The sequence below is a fragment of the Euwallacea fornicatus genome, chromosome 7 (genome assembly GCF_040115645.1).
Source record: "Euwallacea fornicatus isolate EFF26 chromosome 7, ASM4011564v1, whole genome shotgun sequence".
Lineage (NCBI taxonomy): Eukaryota > Metazoa > Arthropoda > Insecta > Coleoptera > Curculionidae > Euwallacea > Euwallacea fornicatus.
The window spans coordinates 3258314-3277668 of NC_089547.1; the positions used below are offsets into that span (position 1 = coordinate 3258314).

Below are 19355 nucleotides of genomic sequence, written 5' to 3' on the forward strand. Positions count from 1 at the left end.
ATAATGGAGAGAATTGAAAATGAAAAGACTATTAAAACAGGATAAGACAGCGTAGCTCCTTCCACGTGTAAGATCTCCCTCGCTTCTCAACAGTGAAATATGTCATTGTCAATTTTCTCCAGCTACATGGCACACATCTCTTGATTAATAACAGTGTCGTTACTATACGATTTCCCGCTATAATCTTGAACGTAGTACACAACTGATCAGACATAATAACTAAGATACGGTCCCCCCTGGGTGTCTTGTTGCGAAATCCGGCAATTTGTAACCCGATTCAGGATTGTTTCTGATGACTTGACATTTATTTTCCGACTCGCCCTTTTGGGAGAGTTAATAAATCATAATGTTAATAATTTAATTAGTATGAATGAAAAAAGAAAATTATCGTCATAATTCAGGAGACTGACGGAGACCTAAGTGAATAGTCTTACGGCATCAAATTGTGCAATGAAGAGAAATGATGTCATTGTAGAGACAAACGTATTATTAATATGCGAATATAAAGCATTCCCTAGGGTGCGGAATTTGGCAGGAAATTTTGCGGCATCATCACATAAGACCCCTCGTGCGTTCAAATTAAGTGAAGGGGGGCTCTCACTCCTCTGGATACCTTCGCTTTAAAATAAATTACGAAACATCCTTTTGCTCAAATCCCTTTCTATAATGCCCCGAAAATCTCCGTCCGTCTGAATAATAAAACTGCCTAAAATGCGACGGGTATTAATGGCCCGCAACGGTCATCAATCAGGGGCGTTGTGTAAATCATTCTAAAATTACAGAGATTTTTGTGCTTTTTTTGTATTTTCAGTAATGAAATATCAGCAGATATCATGCGGTCATAAATTTTTCAGGAGATGATTGATTCCTAAAATATATTTTATTTTACAAACAATTAAATTCTTAAAACAGGAAAAACTCCCATGTCTCAAGCTCACAGAATTCAGTTTAACTTCCAGCCAGGTTTTATCCCGGGGTTATTTCGAAGCTATTTAATATTTCAGATGCACTCCAACTCCCATGTGATCCTTTCAAATGGATCTTTGTAAGTGGCGTAGTGACATCTTGACAGACAGGGGGTTAACAACGGGGTGAGGTGGGGGATGCCAGGAGTAAAGGATTACTAGCTGGTCTCATTTGATAATTGTCTGAATAGGGGATGGTGAAGATCAGGGATGGGGAAACTGACATAGTTGGTGTGTAAATACTATTAATTGGTTGTCATTGTTCACTTAACATTGTTCAAGGATCTGAGAGAGAATTGGTGCTAATATACAAACTATTTGTACAGTGTGTCTATGATAAAGACGTTCAGTATGAGATGTGTCAAATGATAATACATTTGTAAAAGTTTTTGTTTATTTAGAAGTGATATCAGGTCTTGGCTGATTTAAAGGAGTGTTTACGTGAAAACAAAAAATGTTTGTCCTAGCGAGTAAAACAATAATTCACAAAGTAACAGTGTTTTTCTGATTCAAACACTCATGAGATATGTTCCTAGTATAACTATCATTTAGTGTAAGATACTTTAGTTATTTTAGTAAAGACACTTTCCCTGAGGTAAGCTTAATATTTTTTCTGTATCTAGGATCAGGATCAAAATCCCAATATTAACATTTATTGATGAACAGTATCCCAGATTAGATTCCCTCTAAGGTGCACTTAATATATTTTCCCTAATCCACAAATCTGCACTTTATACTTGAATAGCTACTAACAGACAATACAAAACACTAGAAAAACTGACAACTCATTATTCTGCATTCCTCCCAAAGATTGTGAGAAGGCATAGCTGTAGCTGAAGGCATAGCCCAATTGTTCATTTCATCTATGCCTTCTATGTTTGAGCTATGCCCCCTTGTAAACTATTACTATCTGCCTGAAATAATTTAACACGGTACAGATACAAAAGCATCCTCTTTACATGCAGAACAGGTGCATATAATCGATTTTGGATGTTCAAAAGATGAAAATCATTCCTGATATAAGTTAAGAATTCATTTCGATTATAATATGACAAATAGGAAATCCTGGAAAAACTTACCGAAGGCTTAAGGAATGTATGATTGGAACGGTTCAACCACAGCTCGTTTCCACTAAAACAATGCAGAATTTAACACAAAACATCAAATTAAGGAGAGTTTTTCATAAACACCACATTACGCTGATACACTCAGGGACCGACTTCATAGAAAATCGTCGAAAATCGGAAAATTGGATTTTCTTTCGTTGTCGGTTGAATGACACACGTTGACATGACAGAGGAAGGAAATGACATGCGCATCATGCTTATTTGCTGAGCTTGCAAATATTTCCGAAAGAGGGCGGACTACTTTAAAATGATAGAAAATAGGTGTTTACATTTCAATTTCAGAACATTAAGAACTACAGCTCCGGGTTTTAAATATTTGAACAAATATTTGATTTATCAAATAAAAAATATTTGGATTAGGAGATGCAGCAAAAAGAATGAACAAATAGTTCTTAATTTCAAAAACACTTTATTACAAAAGTACAAAAATAAATGCATATAACATTACGAAAGAAAAATAATTACTTAAGACTAGAGCAAGTGTAACATTATTCGTCCATATCAACATGGCTTAAAAGAGTAACATACGGTGGGAACACATAAAAATGTCATCAAGCAAACAGATAATAATAAATTATTAAAAAAAACTCAAAACATTACAAACGTTTTAATCTCCTCATCTCTCTAGCCATCCCTTCCATTTGTTTGTACAAGTCAGACCGGTCAAGAAGGCGATTCAACTCTATTTTATTCGAAAAGACGTAACTATCCTCTTTCGGCTTCTGCAACGCTTTACGGAGTTCAATTAGAATGTCCTCAGTTTTGGCACGATCTTCATTGTTTGTCGATTTAAATTTTCCTTCGGCTATTATCACTTTTTCTAGGAGCCGTTTCGGTTCTGCAGTGGAAAGAATGTGGTCGTCGACTGTATTCTTTGCAGTCAGTGTATACACTACTACTGGTTTGGTTTGCCCTGGAAAATAAGTGTGTTTAACGGTATGAACATGCAAAAATTTGATGTCGAACAACATATACTAGTTTTAAAATTGGCGCCAAATACACGGTCTAATCTAGAGCCCCTGAAGGATTTCTGGGATTTTCTATACTGTGTTACGAAAATAAAATTTTAATATAAGCAAATGCATGCCATATTCACGTGATCTGCTCAAAATGACAGTAATGAACAGGACCCTAGTCAGGTCACTATTACACAAAAAGTTCATTTAATAAATTAAATTTCTTAACGACTACTAAAACTAAAGCCTAGTGCACCAAAAGAGCATTACAGGCTATATTACTATCCACCTTGTAATGTTTGCAATATACACTCTTCATTCAAAATAAAATAAGTTGAACCCTGTGAAACGTCGTCGTACTCGTGAAGTATCGGTCGTTGGGACGACATAATCAACCAAGCAGTGCCGACCAACCTAGTGTTCACGGATTTGATTTCTTTACAAGAATATTGTATATTCCAAAAAGGGACTATAAGAACTATTGTTTTTGCAATTTTGGTCTTAGTCATACCTAAATGCACAAACTAAACATCTTTCAAATGCAAAAACTGTATTTCAACGATCATTAGTTAAAACTATATGATTGATTAGGATGAAAAAGAAACGGGTAGCCGTATTTTGCAAACAACTTACCTATTCGATGGCATCGATCTTGGGCTTGTAAATCTACCTGAGGATTCCAAAATCGATCGTAGAAAATGACTGTATCGGCACCCATTAAATTCAATCCCACACCGCCGGCTTTCGTTGAAATCAAAAAGATAAATATGTCCGGATTGTTGTTGAAGTCGTGAATTGATTCAGTACGAATATCGATGTCCTGGGAACCGTCCAAACGGCGATAGTTATGATTGCGCATTAATAAATAGTCTTCTAGCAGATCCAATAACATTGTAAATTGGCTGAAGAGGAGGACTTTATGGCCGCGTTTCTGAATAACAAAACAATACTTTTATTTTACAGTACATAGATCATTGAACATACCTTTAATTCTGGCAAAATTGCATCTAAAACCATCATTTTTCCGCTAGACGTGACCAGTTCTTCGTTGACAAGAAGCTGCTTCGTCGGGCTATTCGGATCTAACGGAAAATTCACCAAATAAGGATGGTTGATAATTTTCCGGAACATCATCATGGGAGCTGCCATTGTTAATCTAATTATTACATCCTTAGGTATTTCCTGCAAATATCACCCAGAGTTATGAATTCTATTCGCTGGTAGGTATGTTCAGGTTAGTCCCAGTTCGAATTCAAAAAGTCGAATTAACAGGCGTCCGCTCTCATATGTATTTCAATCCAATCCAAACTAACACGTTAGTAGCATTTCTTACCTTTGCAATACTTGTTGCATTAGCTGTTTTAATGAATAAGTCGAGGTTACCACTATCTACTAATTTTAAAAACTTCTTATCTGTAATGTTATCGAAGTACGTAAAGTCATTATTTCTGGTACATTTTCGCTTCGGTCTTGGCTCATCCAAGTTCCACGTTTCTTCATCTGGTTTTTGAAGTAAAGCTGTGAAAGAAAAATTTCAAATCCAGTTTGCATTTCAAACACATGAAAATTAATTACCTGATAAATTTCTCTCTATTACGAAATCGTATAATTTTATTTGAATATCTGTCATGGGGCAAAATACAGTGACTTCTTTTTTAGGTACCATTTCAATGAGAACATCCTTTTTCATACGTCTCAGCATGAAGGGTTTTAAAACTGTTTGTAACTTCGACACTATGTTGTTTGATTCTTCTTCCTAAAAATATTATTACACACAAAAGCGTCAAAATCGTTTGTTTCGGTCTTGGTTAAGAAAGCGGAAACAATAAGTTTATGTATGTTCTTGTTTTCTCCTTTCTGTCTTCTACAGTTTTCTAAATGCTCTCGTAGAAATTGTTACAACCTTATCCCTCTTTTACATTACCTGAATTAATTTCTCCTCGTCTTCAAAGTCTTCCCTTGTCAAAAGTTCCGTGAATGTCTCCATTTCCACAAAAAAGTTCGGTACAATGAAGTTGAGCATTGACCAAAGTTCCGTTAGGTTGTTTTGCAACGGGGTGCCAGTGAGGAGTATGCGGTTCTCAGAACGAAGCTTCCTTAATGCGATGGATAACTGGCTCTCGTGATTTTTAATCCTTTGAGCTTCGTCCACTATTATATATCTGCCCAAGCCACATATATATTATTATTATACATATACTCTATATATATATATATATACAGGGTACGACGAGGAAATCAAGTGCTTCTAGAACAGTACTTGACCGTTTCAAATGGAAGGATCGTGCTTCAACAGGCATTTAATTCTTTGGCTCAAAAACATTTTATTATTACCTTTTTATTTCAAAAACACTCGATACCCATGTCGCACCCTATACATAATATAACAAATTTTTGCAGCTACCCCAGTGGTTATAAGTGCTTATTATGGTCCGACTATTTTAAGTTAAATAATTTAATTGAAATTCAGAGATATCTCACCTCCATCTTTGCCGAAGTAGTGCCTTAAATTCTACAGATAGTAATTGATAAGTGCCTAAAACGACAGGTAGTGTTTCTATAGGACCGACTTTGTGTAGTTTCGATATCAGGCCCATATTAGCATGCCTAACTTCGGATACGCCAGTGATAGCTATCACAGGAATTTGAGGAGCAAATCTCTTGAACTCGCTCTGCCAATTTGGGATTGTAGACAAAGGAACAACGATCAAAAAAGGTCCTAAAATAATGGCTATATTGACATACGTGAGAAAAACACGGGAAAATTTGCCGTCTTATATATTGAAATTGGTGCGTTTTTAATCGTGAATCTAATAGCATTTTTTATTACTTCATAGAGAACTATCGCCTCCTGAAATCTTTTCAAGATGATGTTTTACCTCGAATATATATATATATATTCTTATATGAATCAAAATTACCCTTGACTTTGTTGAACAGCAAGACGCAAATAAGAGCGATGACTTGAATGGTTTTGCCCAAGCCCATCTCATCGGCGAGAATTCCGTTGGACGAATTAAGGTACAGATTGTACATCCATTTCACGCCTTCAATTTGGTAAGGGTGTAAAGTCCCCCCTTGGAAATATTTTAGCATATCTTTTATATTGTAATCCACCTTATTTCCTTTCATTCGAGCAAATTTTTTGGCGTCTCGGATATCGTCTATAGTTGGCACAAAAACATTTTGGTTTTGCAAAGGTTTTGTGTGGTTAACAGCTTTTTTATAGATGTCTGAATAATTCTCGCACTGAGAAATTAAATATCTGAAATCGTCCAGATATTTAACCAGTTAATCTCAATTCAATATTCAAAATTACAAATACCTCATTTGCTTTAAAGCAGCAGCTCTTCTTGCCTCGATTTCCGCCTTCTCCTTTTCATCTTTCTCTTGTTTCCGGTATTCCTTAAGTGCCTCCTTTCGTCTTGCTTCGAGGGCTTGTTTCTGTTCTTCTGTTAATGGGGCATCTACATTACCAGCCAATACACGATTAGGGCGTTTGTATGAATTCTGTAATAAGGACAATAAGAATATGAGAAAAATTTTCTGTAGAGGATTTGCATTACCTCTTTGGCCTCCATTATAGGACGATGCTAAAAAATACTTGTGGACATCAAAATTTGCAGTTGACGATGCTCTTATATCTAATCTGCAAACAATTATTTCACATAAAATCATATTCTTAATATCCATTTCTTTGTGCCTACCTTGCACCACAATTTTTTTTTTTAAGTTGTTATATTTAATGTTTTTATTCTTAGGCCAATAATAAAGAATAGTTTTTTTAAAAATGGTTAACAGTTTCTGATTAGGAATTTGTTAAGACTTGATTAACTATGTAACTACAATTGAATAGTTTGAAACAATAAATATAAATGCCTAATCATTGTCCAATAATGATATTTATTCAAATACAGATAATAAACTTCTTGCATACAAATAGCAGCCTATGCAAGGCAAAAAAGAACTCAAACACTTTTTTGCTCAAATCTAAAACCAACAAGGTAAGACATTGCAATCCATATAACATATAATTAAAAAATGTTTTCGATTTTTTTATTGAATGTGACAAAACTTTCAAGTTGTTTAAGTCTACCTTTAGTACAAAATGTATTCTCACACTTCGACGTAGTAAAATAAATCATAAAAGCATATATTTTATTCCAAACAAATTTTAACATTAAAAGTAGTAGTGATAGGTATTAGCAAAGATCTCAATCTTTTTCTCTATGCAAAAATAAAGCACTTTGACTGATTTGACACTCGTAACTCTCTTACCTGCAGCTTAGCTGAAATTTTGAAAATTGATATTCTGAAATCCAATTGTTTAACAGCAAATTGGATACTGGTCAGTTTCGGTTAACTTCTTTTGTGAAAAGATTGTAAGAAGACAGTAAAAAGCAATGTGGATTTTACCGGTACGATATAAGATGCACTTGGCGCCAATTTTGTATTACACATGTTTTTGACATAAAAGTTGACAGGAAGGAATTTTCTTTCTAAGCGTTTTCTATTAATCCCGTACTCGGAGCAATTGTAACCTATTTGAACGTAACGACCTTCAGAACTGTCAAACATGTTAAACGTAAACAAATTTTAATAAAAATAACCTTTGTAAAAAAAATCACTAATTCTAATATTAATATTTTTATACCAATTAATGCAGGTTTCAACCAAATAAAACAAATTTCTCTTAATTCAACTATATTCAACCCTCATTTCTCAATTAGCCGCAATAATGATAACTGAACCAAACAAAGAGCATGTCTTATCAAAAAGAATGAATAAGATCCTAGAATCTCGGATAGAAAACGACCAGGACACTATAGAGGCCCTAAGAGAGCTTTCAACATTTTATGTAGAAAATACGTTGCATGCACGCAGAAACTTACGAAGCCAAATTGAAAAACGTAATCTTGACATCAACCAGAATTTCTTGGCTTCATTCAAGGAAGTTAAAGACAGTTTCGACATTGTATACAATGATATTGCTGAGATGAACAAAAGTATTCATGAGATGACTCTTCAATTGCAGAATGCTAAATCACAAACTAAAAACTTATTGCAGAAAACCAGTGCTTTGCAAGTAAGTTAAAAGTTTCTAAGACTTGTAAGGTATAAGTGGTTTGAATAAACTGCAGTCACTTAGTATGAACATACATTGCTTTTCTTTCTTGAATCTCACTCAGTGAATGTCTTCCTTCTTTTTTGATAACAATATTTCAGCACTCAAAAAGAAAAGTTGAAACACAACAAAATATCACATCAGCATTTTTAAAAACTTTCCAATTGCAACCACAAGACATAAGTGCTTTATATGGAGACCAAAGGACAAGGGATAATATAGTTACTTCTGAGACGTTTCAGGCCTTAGAGAAGGTTCAGCGAATTCATACTGATTGTAAAATTTTAATGCAAGCTGGCTTGCAAACTTTGGCATTAGACACTATGGAACAAATGACTCTACATCAAGAAGGTAACTATTCACCTACAATACCAACTGAGGAAAATTCTTTCAACAATATAATAGGGGCTTTGGAAGTGTTGTACCGGTGGACTCAAAATCATTGTAGAAATGTTGATAATCCTGACTTTAGAGATATTGTTGCACGATCTATGGCAAAACTTCAGGACAGACTGGTTCTCTTTAAATATGTTATTGAAGAATATTGTATTTGCAGGAGAAGTTATTTAGTAGGTGAATTTTTGAATGCTTTGACTAAAGGAGGTAGGTGCAGTTTCATTATTTCCTTCCTTACATTATTCCATGGTAATAATGCAAATTGAGTAGGACCTTCAGGAAATCCAGCACCAATAGAAATGAGAGCTCATGATGCCCAAATTTATGTAACTGACATGTTGGTGTGGATAAATAGGGCAATTCCATTGGAAAAACAGAATTTGCAGATGTTAGTCAAACTGTGCAATCCCACTGGTGAGGACATGCCTAAAATTTAGTTGTTAGTTTTCATTATCAAAGAAAATTTATTATATTTCACATAGGACTGGATGATATTCTTAACAATGCCCTTATAAATATATGTGAGGGTATCTGTCAACCCTTAAAAATCAGAATAAAAAAAATACTAAATGTTTCAAATCAGGCACCAACCTTTTATGCTGTGGTCAACATGTTAAGGTACCACAAGAATTCTTTACTTAAAAAGTAAGCATTCTTAATTGCACTATATCTATTTAGATATTATAAAAAATGCATACAGAAGGTGGTAAGAGGCGGCCAATTAGAAGAAACCCTTACGAAACTTTTGGAGAAAAGTGAGCAAGTCTTTATTGACTCTTTAAAACTGCAGATAAACTCGTTGCTAGTGCGGGTTGAAGCTCCGCCCAGAGATTTGGGCCCTACTACTGCTGTTACCCATTTATTAACTATTTTAAGAGATATGTTATCTACTGCAAGCATGAGCGAAGGTGCGTTAAAAAAAAAATGTTAAATCTTCTGTCATTGGCTTTAAATTTAAGGTAGAGAGATTGACATGACGAAAATTGCGGGAACTGTAATGGAACCTTTACTGAGGGCTGTCAATGAGCAAGCTTCAAGGCTTCCCCCAACTGATATGGCAGTTTATTTGTTAAACTGCATGTATTCTATGTATACCTGCCTAAGTCTGTATGAGTTTATGGAAGAGAGATTGGAGCGTTTACAGGTAGAACCTATATTTGTAAAAAAATGTATATCTAAATGTTTTCTTAAAGGCTCAGTCAGATGCACAAATTGATACTTTAACATCCGAACAAGCAAGTTCATTAGTAGCAAATCTGAATCTTGGACCAATTTACACTATACTGCAAGATCAATCTCAAGGCCCTTTGTCAGGAGTTCCAGGTGAATGGCAACTTATTGTGCCTCATTCCAGTGCAAAATGTAATGTTTTTTTAGGTATGGAGCCGTCAAATCTGCGAAATTTCTTAACAAAATTAGACAGCTTGGCCACTCAGCCAGATTCAATTCTTCTCCCTCAAATCAATTTGCTCTTGTCTTCTAAACATAAAAAGGCCGTTTTGAAGAGATCATTTGCCATTCTCTTAGCCATTTACAAACAACTGTATGACGCAGTCTATAATCCGGCTAATTTATATGAGAATCCGTCACGGATTTTGGGAAAAACGCCCGATGAACTTAATAAGATGTTTGAGTAAATTAAGAAATACTAATTATTGTTTATTAATAATAATTATCTGTTGAGTATAGAATTTAGTTTTGTTTTCATTAATTTATAGTTTATGAATAAAGATTACATTTGTGTATTAAATTCTTTTTCTGGGAGATGGCCCCTCTATCAAACTCTGAATTTACATAGGATGATCAACAAACTGATACCCAACAAAGGTTTAATTTATTTGACATTGTATACTCCTAGACTAAAAAGTTTTCTGAGTTTGTGCGGGATCTTAAAAAATTGAGGAATACTAATAAGGCGCTTGCGGCGTCTCATATCAGTGGTTTGATTTCGCTGTCATAGGCCTCATGTCGCAGTAGAGCAATGTCTTAACTTAATTGAATATACCATACCCTTTATTTCTGTTGGCTCCTCAAAGATCTTTAGGGCACTTCTTATATATAGAAGGACCAGGGTTATACAGACTCCTGCTTCGTGGAGATATAAACCACTCTTTACAAAATTAATGTTCATGATGTACAATGCTATATCAATAAGATGTAATATTTATATTGTGCGCTACAAGTCATTACTGCGATATTTGAAATTGACATTGTTGATGTTGTCAAATTCAAAAAGTTGTTTTCTAGGTTATGTTTCTTGTTTCTATTGGTAACCGCTTTAAGTATAGCGGGAAAACGGTATTAAATGTCACGTTTTGATGTGTTATTTTGTTTAATTTTAAATCTCCCATACATTATTTTTACTGAAAAACTATGGCCAGCTCCAAAAGCTCGAGTCGCCCTTTCAGCGTTATTGTGGAGGGCAACATTGGCAGCGGGAAAACAACATTTCTTCAGCATTTCAATGAGTATGGAAATGTATGTGTTCTAGCCGAACCTATTGAACTTTGGAGGAACTGCAATGGGCATAATTTGTTGGGTTTGATGTATGAGGACGTAAAGAAGTGGAGTTTTACTTTTCAATCCTATGTTCAACTGACGATGCTGCAACAACATACCAGAAAGACTCACTGCCCTATTAAACTCATGGAGAGGTCAATTTATAGTGCTCGGTAAGTACTATGAATTTTTTTTAAGTCGACTTAAACATGGCGTAATTTATAGTAAGGCAAGCAAGGGAAATTCAGTTTTCTCTACACATTGATTGTTACATAATGTGATAAAAATTAAAAGGATATATTTTACAGAGTCGTGCAATAGAAACACTATAAACCTGAGTAAAAGTAACTCTGTAAAATACATGTATTTTCATGACCAATAAAAAAATTGTTACAATAATTGAGAATAGAAATATTTTTTTTAAGCCACCCATCTCTATCTATAAGATTATTTATTTGTTTTTACAGCTATTGCTTTGTGGAGAAAATGAAACAGGATGGATTACTGCCAGATGCTTCAGCTGCAGTAATTGACAAACATTTTGAATGGATCAAGGAGCATGCAGATGTAGATGTCGATCTAGTAGGTGAGTACATTTGATTTGAACTAAAGGCCATTGCCCCAAATGCTTCCGGATTATAAGTAGTCTCTCATTTAAAACTAAAATAATTGCAATTTTGTTACCAGTCTATCTTCGTACAACTCCCGAAGTCGTTTATGACAGAATGATGGCACGCAACAGAGCAGAAGAAAAGACTGTTTCCCTTGATTACCTTAAAGCTATACATGAAATTCATGAGCAGTGGCTTTATCATAAAAATTTGTTCACACTTCCAGCTCCCGTTTTGACTTTAGACGCCAATTTGGATAAATCTGTAATCCTTGAGGAATACATGAAGTATGAGCCCTACATATTAAATAAAAGCATGATGGTAAACGCGTGATCGTATAATTAATTAGAATTATGGGGCCAAAGGTCCTTTGTGCGTACATTTTTTTTTGTTTTTATTTCTTGACGTTTTTCATATTTTGATTTGTGTATACTAGTAGATTAAAGACAACAGGGGAAGCAGAAATTGATTAAATAATGTGCTTAATTGATCTGCAAAGACGATTGATAGTGGTATATGATATTGCTTGAAACCTGACAATATAAAATGTAGTTGGTTGATTCGTTGTCTAAATGTTAAACGTCAGTTATTTGAAAGTGTTTTTTAAAGTACATTACGTAATTTGAGTGTACATATTATGACTTCAGGTAGCGTGAATCTACCCAAGGAAATAACAAATATTTCACTAGTAAACTGAAATAAAAAATATTAAATATTTGCAGGACTATTTTAGTTCAAAACTTAGTTATCAACCCATATTGGAGACAAATTTTTTGTCCTATAGCTTGTCCGAATAATTTGTTTTTTTGATAAATATTTTTGTGTTGTAAAACAGTTTTACTATCTATTAATTTAAATTTATGATTTCTAGTATGATATGAAGCAACAAGCTAAATTAGGTAAGCTCATATGATGCATACTAAGCTGTTACGTATTTCAAAGTATATAATATTTATTAAAAATAGTTTCTTATGCCTAGATAACTTATAATATCTCTTTTATATGTACTTTACCAAAGAATAAAAAAATATGTTTCAAAACGCCTATCACACGTGCCTTAACCTTACTCATAATCGTGGATTTTGGTTTGAAACTTTCCTAGAAACGGCTTTATTTCAGATTTTAGATCATTCTCTCGCGTTCTCACGAAGTAATAGCCCTACTTATCATAGCTTTAATAACCGACTTTCAAACAAAAGCAATTTAAAATCTGGTTTGTCTTCTTATTTTACTTATATGTATCTAGAGGTTCTAAAGTATATCTACGAGTTTCATTGACGATATATTAAATGTACTAATATATATTTATTCAATTACCTAAACGAGTCATATTTTTTATTTCTAGCTGTACGACTGTAAGTAATTTAGTTGGTATAAACAATGAGATGTTGAGCCAAATTTTTCACAAAATTTATTTGGTTTTAGTAGTAAACGTGTTAAATTTCTGTTCTAATATATTGGTGATGACATAGTAACAAATGGCTTTGTTTTATTTCTTTGGGACCTAAAAATGCTGTTATCTTTCTGAAACACAGACTACATGTTACTTCAAAGGAGTTCAAATCCTCCAATTTTATCTTAAGCATTACATAATAGTACTAAATTCCAATAAAACTTTGCGCCATTAAAAAACCGCTGAATGGGAACGGTTTTATTGAAAATGTTTTGTTAAATTCAGAATATGTTAATTCGTCAATGTATTTATTATTTTTAAGTAATACATTATTTTAACAAAATAGTAATTGTTATTGTTATAGAATCTATTTATGAACGGACAAAAAATAACAATAGTCAGTATCATCATGTTTCACATATTAAGGTGTTATTATAATGAAATTTTAAAAAATTAAGAAAATAGGATTTTGGGGAGTAATTGTCATTTTACAAACATGACTTACCGCGAAAGGGAGAGTAAGGTTTAGCAATGTGAAACCTCACACAAAATAACATTTCCTAATAATTTTCATACATGTTTTTTTCTAATTTTACTGTATGACGACGAAAACAGAACCTTTGTTGTTATTGATTCCACATTTAAACTAGTTTGGGAGGTGAAGGCACCTTCGTTCATTTCACAACCAATTGCTAAATGAAACCCGTTTAGTCATCGGTTTCAATTATGAAAACTGTCTTCTTTTTGAAAAAAATTAGAAAAATCTATTATTCGATTCTCGCGAGCGAATTAACCTACAACATCTGTTTAGACAGACCATCCAGGATTACGATATGCTCGTATAAAAATACTGCCCCTAAATCCGTCACAATGGGTTGTATACCGTAATCCTCCCCTTCATTGTTTCCACTTGGAAACTTTTTCCTTAACGCTCATTAACCAATATAATGTAACATTATTTGAAACTGTTGAAATATCCAGAAACAATTCCAGTGTTATCAAGTCTTACCTTCCACTCCATTCCAGAATATCCAAATAATTCTTAAAAATAACAAACGTATTCAGTTTTTAGTTTACACACACTGAACTCAGTTTACAAGCAACCACATCATATAGCCTAATTTTTATGTTGACCACATTTTTTGAAAACTGCTGAAAACTCACTGCATTTATTCTCGTACACTTCTAAATCACCCAAAATCGGACCCAACACCTGGATCCACGCTAGCTAATCAAGGTCTATTCTAGGCTGTACATTCAACGATCCACAGTGAATTTTACTCTCCCTCATTTTACTGTAAGAGAACTTGAGATCGTCCATTGTAATGGGCCGCAATGCATCATGAAATTCATCGTCTGAACTCAGGCGTCTATGTATACTGTTGTTCATTTCCTGGCGGACAAAATCCCGAACTCTATACACTGCTGCGTTTCTGCACAATTCGCGCAAGTCGGAACCAGAAAACCCATCAGTGCATTTGGCCATAGTTTCAATATCCACCTCTTCTGATGTAGGTTCGTGTTCTAGGATAAGATTAAGGATTTGACGACGCTGGATCAAGTTGGGCATGGGAACATGGAAGGCTGCTGGCATTCTACGCAAAATGGCACGATCTAAATCCTGTAAAGTAATGTTAAATGTCTTGTATGAAGATTTTACAAATTCTAAGAGTTAGAAAGCCACTGTTTCATCAAATTATCCTTGACGCAATGTGGCTTTAGATCACAGAAAATGCAGAATTTTTTACAACTACCAAAAAAAAATCATGTAAATATTAAAAGTGACCATATACTCACTTGTGGTCTATTAGTTGCCCCCATAATGATAACAGTGCAATTGGGATCTGTAATTAGACCATCCCACAAGGACATAAACTGGGCCTTCATCATGGCAGTGGCCTCATGATCAGTGCTGTTTCTCACTCTCAGGAATGAATCAATTTCATCAATAAATATGATACAAGGTTGCAATTTAACTGCTAAGGTGAATACTGCTGCTGCCAGCTTTTGACTTTCCCCATACCATTTATCAGTAAGAATGGATAAATCCAGGTTTATAAAGTGGGTACCAGCTTCTCTAGCTGTGGCTTTGGCAATGAGAGTTTTGCCACAACCTGGAGGACCATGGAGCAGGACTCCTACAATTATTATTAAGAAGAGGATTATGTCAAAAATTAAGAACCAATTGCCTTTACTGTTAGCAAATTTAAGGCATAACTGGGATATTGCCATATTAGTATTTTATTGACACTCAGCACACAACATGTACATGAAAGAAAAATTACCTTTTGGTGGAGTAGTTAAAAGAGAGTCAGCAAACAAATCCTTCCTCTGTATTGGCAATATGACAGTTTCTCTCAGCTCTTGTATTAACCCCTCCAACCCAGCAATATCTGCCCAAGTCACTTTAATATCTTCAGGGTCAACCAAATGGGCTGCAATCATCATTTCATAATCAGTTAACTTGTCCACTTGTACCAATTGCTTATTTGCTCTTAGTCTGTAATAAAAGAAGCATAATGTTTAAGTTCACGTTCTAGATTCGGTATCAGAATTATTATATGGAACTGATTCTACTGTAACAAACCTGTTTGAATCACAATTCCAACTAAAAGTACACATAAGTTCCATTCTTTACAAGAAAGCAACACCAATGAAGCATACCTTTTCAGCTGTTGTTCAGCAGTCTTTCTTGCTTTCTTTTTACTCTGATTTGTCGGATCCATTTGATTCATAAGCCATTTGATACTCCAAAAGGTAACAGCAGAAACCAGAGTCAATCTAACTACTAAACGGACTACCTCAGTCCGCGAAAATCCTGGATCATTCATGATTTGTAGAAAATTTATATTACAGCCTTCCTCCCAATTAATATTCGAGAAGATTTCAAAAATGAGGACAGTTTTTATGATACACGAAAATAATCAGATATCAGCAACCTCCTCACGAATAAAACGAAATGAATCACAAATTTCTAGATATTGACACTGACGTAAGACAGAGTGACAAAAGTTTCATTTTGAACTCGCTACGTTGTTGTCATGCAAATTGACATCTATATATCAAGTCCTTGATACATTAATATGGCAATGCTGTACGCAGTTTATTAGGCCTACTTTTACCTCAAATTTCGGTTTTTAATTACTTCTTTGTTATTTTTCATTCCTTCTATATCTCTGTGAATTTTTTCTTTATGTATTTATAAGAGGTCTGTCTTCATTCAGAGGAGAAATAAGTAGAAATCTTTGTAAACTCCGCATTTTGTGATGTTAAGGTCCCAAGATCTTGTTCCCCTTTTTAACTATTTGGTGTTTTTCACTTTAATTTGACATTCGAGAATTTGAGGTTAATGTTAATTATTTGTTGATTATTTTGTGCTGGTGGTTTACTTTTATTTTCCATTAATTTTCGAGCTTCAAAAAAGGGCTTTAACAAAAAAAAGTAAGGGACTGCTAAACCCAAAAGAACAAGACCGTTATCCTTGTTGTCTTTCTCTAATTTTCAAGGGATTATCAAAATAATAATGGGGGATATGTTAAAGGAACGCCGGGAGAAGTCTCGTAAAAGGAAACAATTACTTGCACAAACGGTAGGCACATCGAAAATTAGACTTTCAGATCACATTTCAGAAATATTTTCCTTTATGTTCAGTACGCTAAGCATGTACCTTATTTTTGCAGTTGGGAGTATCAGGTGCTGAAGAATTACGACAAATATTGGGCACTGGAGATATTCCTTCAAAAAGGATTGAAGATAAGCCAAGTACTAGTAGCCAGAGTGATCAATATGATTACTCCAAGGAAGCTTCAGATGAAATGGTGTATAGGGATTCCTCTACATTTCTTAAGGTTTGTATTGCATGTACAAGGCCAGTTGGAAACAACTAGAATATACTTATAAGCTTTGGTGCACTTCCATTTTACATCATTTACAAGATTAGAACATGTTTTTGGATCCATTCAGTTTCGGTTTTATATTAGTTCCGAAAAACTTTCTAAACTTTATTGAAATATTCCTCAGGTTGCTTTTTTTGTGATCAGGGAACCCAATCATCTAATCCTCACAATGATTATTGTCAACATTTTGTGGACACTGGCCAAAGACCTCAGAACTTCATTCGGGATGTAGGATTAGCTGACAGGTTAGTTGAATGAACCTTTAATTGACTGGTTGTTTGATTTTTTTCATGTACTTTCAAATTTTACTTCCAATTTTATGTGTTTTATTGTTGATAGACAATTTAATTGTTCATATTTAACATTGATACATATGACTCATCATGGAGTGAACTTTTAATTCACCATTTAAGACTACAATTGGCTTTATTTCTATATTTATTGCATATAGTCAGCCTAAATGTTAACCTGTCAAGTCCATTTTGACCGATTTATTACCATAATTCTCTTCACGTATCCAGTTAAATCATATCTACATTCTTAAAGATTTGAAGAATATCCCAAATTGAGGGAATTAATCCGTCTCAAAGATGAATTAATCGCCCAGACAGCTACACCACCGATGTACCTTCAGTGTGATCTGTCAACATATGACTTGAAGAATGTTAATTGTAAGTTTGATGTCATACTAATCGAACCACCTTTGGAAGAGTACCAGAAAACTCTGGGAGCCACAAACATGCAATTTTGGTCTTGGGACCGAATCATGAATTTGGATGTCGGCGAAATTGCAGCTCAGAGGAGTTTTGTTTTCCTTTGGTGTGGCAGCTCAGATGGATTGGATATGGGGAGGGTTTGCTTAAGGAAGTGGGGATTTAGAAGGTAGGTTCTAGTAAGGTTTTGCTCAATTTATAATTTTTTGATAAGTTTTCACTTTTTTGCACTTTTGTATTACTCATTTGTTTGTTGGTTAGTTTAATTTGTATAATTAGGGGAAGAACATGTACTTATATTAGAGCTACATTTTTAGCAAATCTGAATCATTTACATGATAATTTTTAGATGTGAGGATATTTGCTGGATCAAGACGAATATAAAAAATCCAGTTCATTCGAAGAACTTAGATCCAAGGGCGGTTTTTCAACGCACAAAAGAGCATTGTCTCATGGGCATCAAAGGTAATAACACAAATCTTGACGAATTCAGGCATTGGTACCAAGGTGTATTTGAGTGCGGTAAAATAGCTTGCTGCTAAATCTGTTTATTCGTTTCCCAAAAATCTTACCTTACAATCAAGTGCTTCCTTTTTTATATCAAGGCACAAAAAAATTTCTCATGACTAAAAAAATCCGATGAGAAAGTTGTTTCTGGACAATTTGGTGCAGGATATAATTTTCTTATTTCAACGATAGACAAAAAAAAATGGTAGTTTCTCTGAATTATTTACAGATTATTGATTTTAAGTTTTGTGTTTTGGTTAGAAAGGTGCCTATCTTTGACAATAAAACATATTCTATATATTCAATTGAAATAATTATTGGAGCTATTCAACTTCTCTTTTAGGTACTGTTAGGCGATCCACTGATGGCGATTTTATTCATGCGAATGTAGACATTGACCTCATTATATCCGAAGAACCAGAATATGGCAGTTTAGAAAAACCGGTTGAAATTTTCCACATAATTGAACATTTTTGTCTAGGTGAGGAAAATACTGCGCTTAAACCCATTTATCACTTGTCCAATAATTCAAAAACTCCTTCGGTGTCTGAAATATATATCCAAAGATCTTTGATTATTTTCTAAGATTGTCAGTGAAGGTCTATGGGGAATTTTATGTTTATTGGCATTAATTCGAATAGTTATAGTGTTCACAAATAATATTCGACTGCTCGAATAATTTCGCAATTATTGAAATACCTAGATAATATCCCCAACGTCACAAATAATTAAATAACTATTCGAAGAATAAACTAAAAAAAAGTCCAAGTCCCCTCTTTATCTTTTAAAATTCTATTTGAAGGTCGACGACGTATTCATATCTTCGGCAAAGACTCGACGATTAGACCCGGTTGGTTGACTATAGGACCTGAATTAACAAATTCTAACTTTGTGCCCGAGCTATACGCAAATCATTTCGCTAGTGATCAAACCACCACTGGTTGTACCGAAAGAATAGAGGCTTTACGGCCCAAAAGCCCGCCTCCAAAAGGCAAAGGCAACGCAGCTGGTCGCGGTAGGGGAAATTTTCAGAGAGGCCGAGGCAGAGGTAGATAGAATCAGAAAACAAGTATAACTAGTAGATTGATTTGTTTATAGAATTTTAAGCAACGATTGTAATGGTAATAAACGAATAATTTTTTAAATTTGGTTTTCATTATGTAATTT

The 19355-nt window shown here is 34.2% G+C and overlaps 6 protein-coding genes across 12 annotated transcripts in view; 3 read left to right on the plus strand and 3 right to left on the minus strand.

The window, feature by feature from the left end:
- The window catches only part of bsk (mitogen-activated protein kinase dJNK), a 45786-nt gene extending 43527 nt beyond the window's left edge, over positions 1-2259 (minus strand). For all 4 annotated transcript variants that reach the window (XM_066283599.1, XM_066283604.1, XM_066283602.1 and 1 more), the window contains exon 1: positions 2045-2259. The gene's annotated coding sequence lies outside the window, so the exon portion shown is untranslated. The remainder of the gene's footprint in view (positions 1-2044) is intronic.
- Positions 2260-2481: 222 nt separating this feature from the next.
- Positions 2482-10737, minus strand: LOC136340332 (lymphoid-specific helicase-like). Of its 2 annotated transcripts, none has more exons than XM_066284343.1 (11): positions 10580-10737; positions 6615-6697; positions 6374-6558; positions 5970-6313; positions 5530-5767; positions 4973-5210; positions 4624-4804; positions 4382-4566; positions 4033-4230; positions 3682-3979; positions 2482-3005 (listed from the first exon to the last, which is right to left on the minus strand). In XM_066284343.1, exons 2-11 carry the CDS (start codon positions 6627-6629, stop codon positions 2689-2691), a joined length of 2199 nt encoding a protein of 732 aa, XP_066140440.1. In that variant the 5' UTR covers positions 6630-6697; positions 10580-10737; the 3' UTR covers positions 2482-2688. The 2 variants fall into 2 exon arrangements, with proteins under 2 accessions (XP_066140440.1, XP_066140438.1); XM_066284341.1 differs by lacking the exon at positions 10580-10737 and adding an exon at positions 7327-7593.
- Cog6 (conserved oligomeric Golgi complex subunit 6) lies at positions 7621-10319 on the plus strand. Of its 2 annotated transcripts, none has more exons than XM_066284345.1 (9): positions 7621-8134; positions 8275-8524; positions 8579-8776; positions 8849-8983; positions 9052-9187; positions 9248-9477; positions 9529-9713; positions 9763-9892; positions 9947-10319. In XM_066284345.1, the coding sequence occupies exons 1-9, from the start codon at positions 7787-7789 to the stop codon at positions 10204-10206; spliced, it is 1872 nt and encodes a 623-aa protein (XP_066140442.1). In that variant the 5' UTR covers positions 7621-7786; the 3' UTR covers positions 10207-10319. The 2 variants fall into 2 exon arrangements, with proteins under 2 accessions (XP_066140442.1, XP_066140441.1); XM_066284344.1 differs by having other exon boundaries at positions 7622-8134; positions 8840-8983.
- A 99-nt stretch (positions 10738-10836) lies between the features above and the next one.
- On the plus strand, positions 10837-13158 carry LOC136340337 (deoxynucleoside kinase-like). Its single transcript, XM_066284356.1, has 3 exons — positions 10837-11241; positions 11536-11654; positions 11756-13158. The coding sequence occupies exons 1-3, from the start codon at positions 10943-10945 to the stop codon at positions 12010-12012; spliced, it is 675 nt and encodes a 224-aa protein (XP_066140453.1). The 5' UTR covers positions 10837-10942; the 3' UTR covers positions 12013-13158.
- A 205-nt stretch (positions 13159-13363) lies between these two features.
- Positions 13364-16043, minus strand: nmd (no mitochondrial derivative). Its single transcript, XM_066284355.1, has 4 exons — positions 15737-16043; positions 15358-15572; positions 14870-15210; positions 13364-14693 (listed from the first exon to the last, which is right to left on the minus strand). The coding sequence occupies exons 1-4, from the start codon at positions 15901-15903 to the stop codon at positions 14301-14303; spliced, it is 1116 nt and encodes a 371-aa protein (XP_066140452.1). The 5' UTR covers positions 15904-16043; the 3' UTR covers positions 13364-14300.
- A 132-nt stretch (positions 16044-16175) lies between these two features.
- Mettl14 (methyltransferase like 14) lies at positions 16176-19333 on the plus strand. Of its 2 annotated transcripts, XM_066284354.1 has the most exons (8): positions 16176-16513; positions 16579-16661; positions 16753-16920; positions 17113-17213; positions 17515-17850; positions 18031-18146; positions 18532-18669; positions 18991-19333. In XM_066284354.1, exons 2-8 carry the CDS (start codon positions 16596-16598, stop codon positions 19242-19244), a joined length of 1179 nt encoding a protein of 392 aa, XP_066140451.1. In that variant the 5' UTR covers positions 16176-16513; positions 16579-16595; the 3' UTR covers positions 19245-19333. The 2 variants fall into 2 exon arrangements, with proteins under 2 accessions (XP_066140451.1, XP_066140450.1); XM_066284353.1 differs by having other exon boundaries at positions 16177-16661.
- The last annotated feature ends 22 nt before the right edge of the window (positions 19334-19355 follow it).

Excerpts from the sequence above, each read along its gene's own strand:
- LOC136340332 (XM_066284343.1), bottom strand. Across the intron at positions 5,768-5,969 it reads GCTGTTCAACAAAGTCAAGG|GACCTTTTTTGATCGTTGTT; the intron begins GTAATTTTGATT and ends CCATTATTTTAG. Across the intron at positions 5,211-5,529 it reads CTACTTCGGCAAAGATGGAG|ATATATAATAGTGGACGAAG; the intron begins GTGAGATATCTC and ends TGGCTTGGGCAG.
- LOC136340337 (XM_066284356.1), top strand. The coding sequence starts at position 10,943 with ATGGCCAGCTCCAAAAGCTCGAGTCGCCCTTTCAGCGTTATTGTGGAG. Across the intron at positions 11,242-11,535 it reads AGGTCAATTTATAGTGCTCG|CTATTGCTTTGTGGAGAAAA; the intron begins GTAAGTACTATG and ends TTGTTTTTACAG. Across the intron at positions 11,655-11,755 it reads TGTAGATGTCGATCTAGTAG|TCTATCTTCGTACAACTCCC; the intron begins GTGAGTACATTT and ends TTTTGTTACCAG.
- Mettl14 (XM_066284354.1), top strand. The coding sequence starts at position 16,596 with ATGGGGGATATGTTAAAGGAACGCCGGGAGAAGTCTCGTAAAAGGAAA. Across the intron at positions 16,921-17,112 it reads ATTCCTCTACATTTCTTAAG|GGAACCCAATCATCTAATCC; the intron begins GTTTGTATTGCA and ends TTTTGTGATCAG. Across the intron at positions 17,214-17,514 it reads GATGTAGGATTAGCTGACAG|ATTTGAAGAATATCCCAAAT; the intron begins GTTAGTTGAATG and ends ACATTCTTAAAG.
- nmd (XM_066284355.1), bottom strand. The coding sequence starts at position 15,903 with ATGAATGATCCAGGATTTTCGCGGACTGAGGTAGTCCGTTTAGTAGTT. Across the intron at positions 15,573-15,736 it reads GCTGAACAACAGCTGAAAAG|ACTAAGAGCAAATAAGCAAT; the intron begins GTATGCTTCATT and ends CTTTTATTACAG. Across the intron at positions 15,211-15,357 it reads TTTAACTACTCCACCAAAAG|GAGTCCTGCTCCATGGTCCT; the intron begins GTAATTTTTCTT and ends TAATAATTGTAG.
- Cog6 (XM_066284344.1), top strand. The coding sequence starts at position 7,787 with ATGATAACTGAACCAAACAAAGAGCATGTCTTATCAAAAAGAATGAAT. Across the intron at positions 8,135-8,274 it reads AGAAAACCAGTGCTTTGCAA|CACTCAAAAAGAAAAGTTGA; the intron begins GTAAGTTAAAAG and ends ACAATATTTCAG. Across the intron at positions 9,478-9,528 it reads TACTGCAAGCATGAGCGAAG|GTAGAGAGATTGACATGACG; the intron begins GTGCGTTAAAAA and ends TTTAAATTTAAG.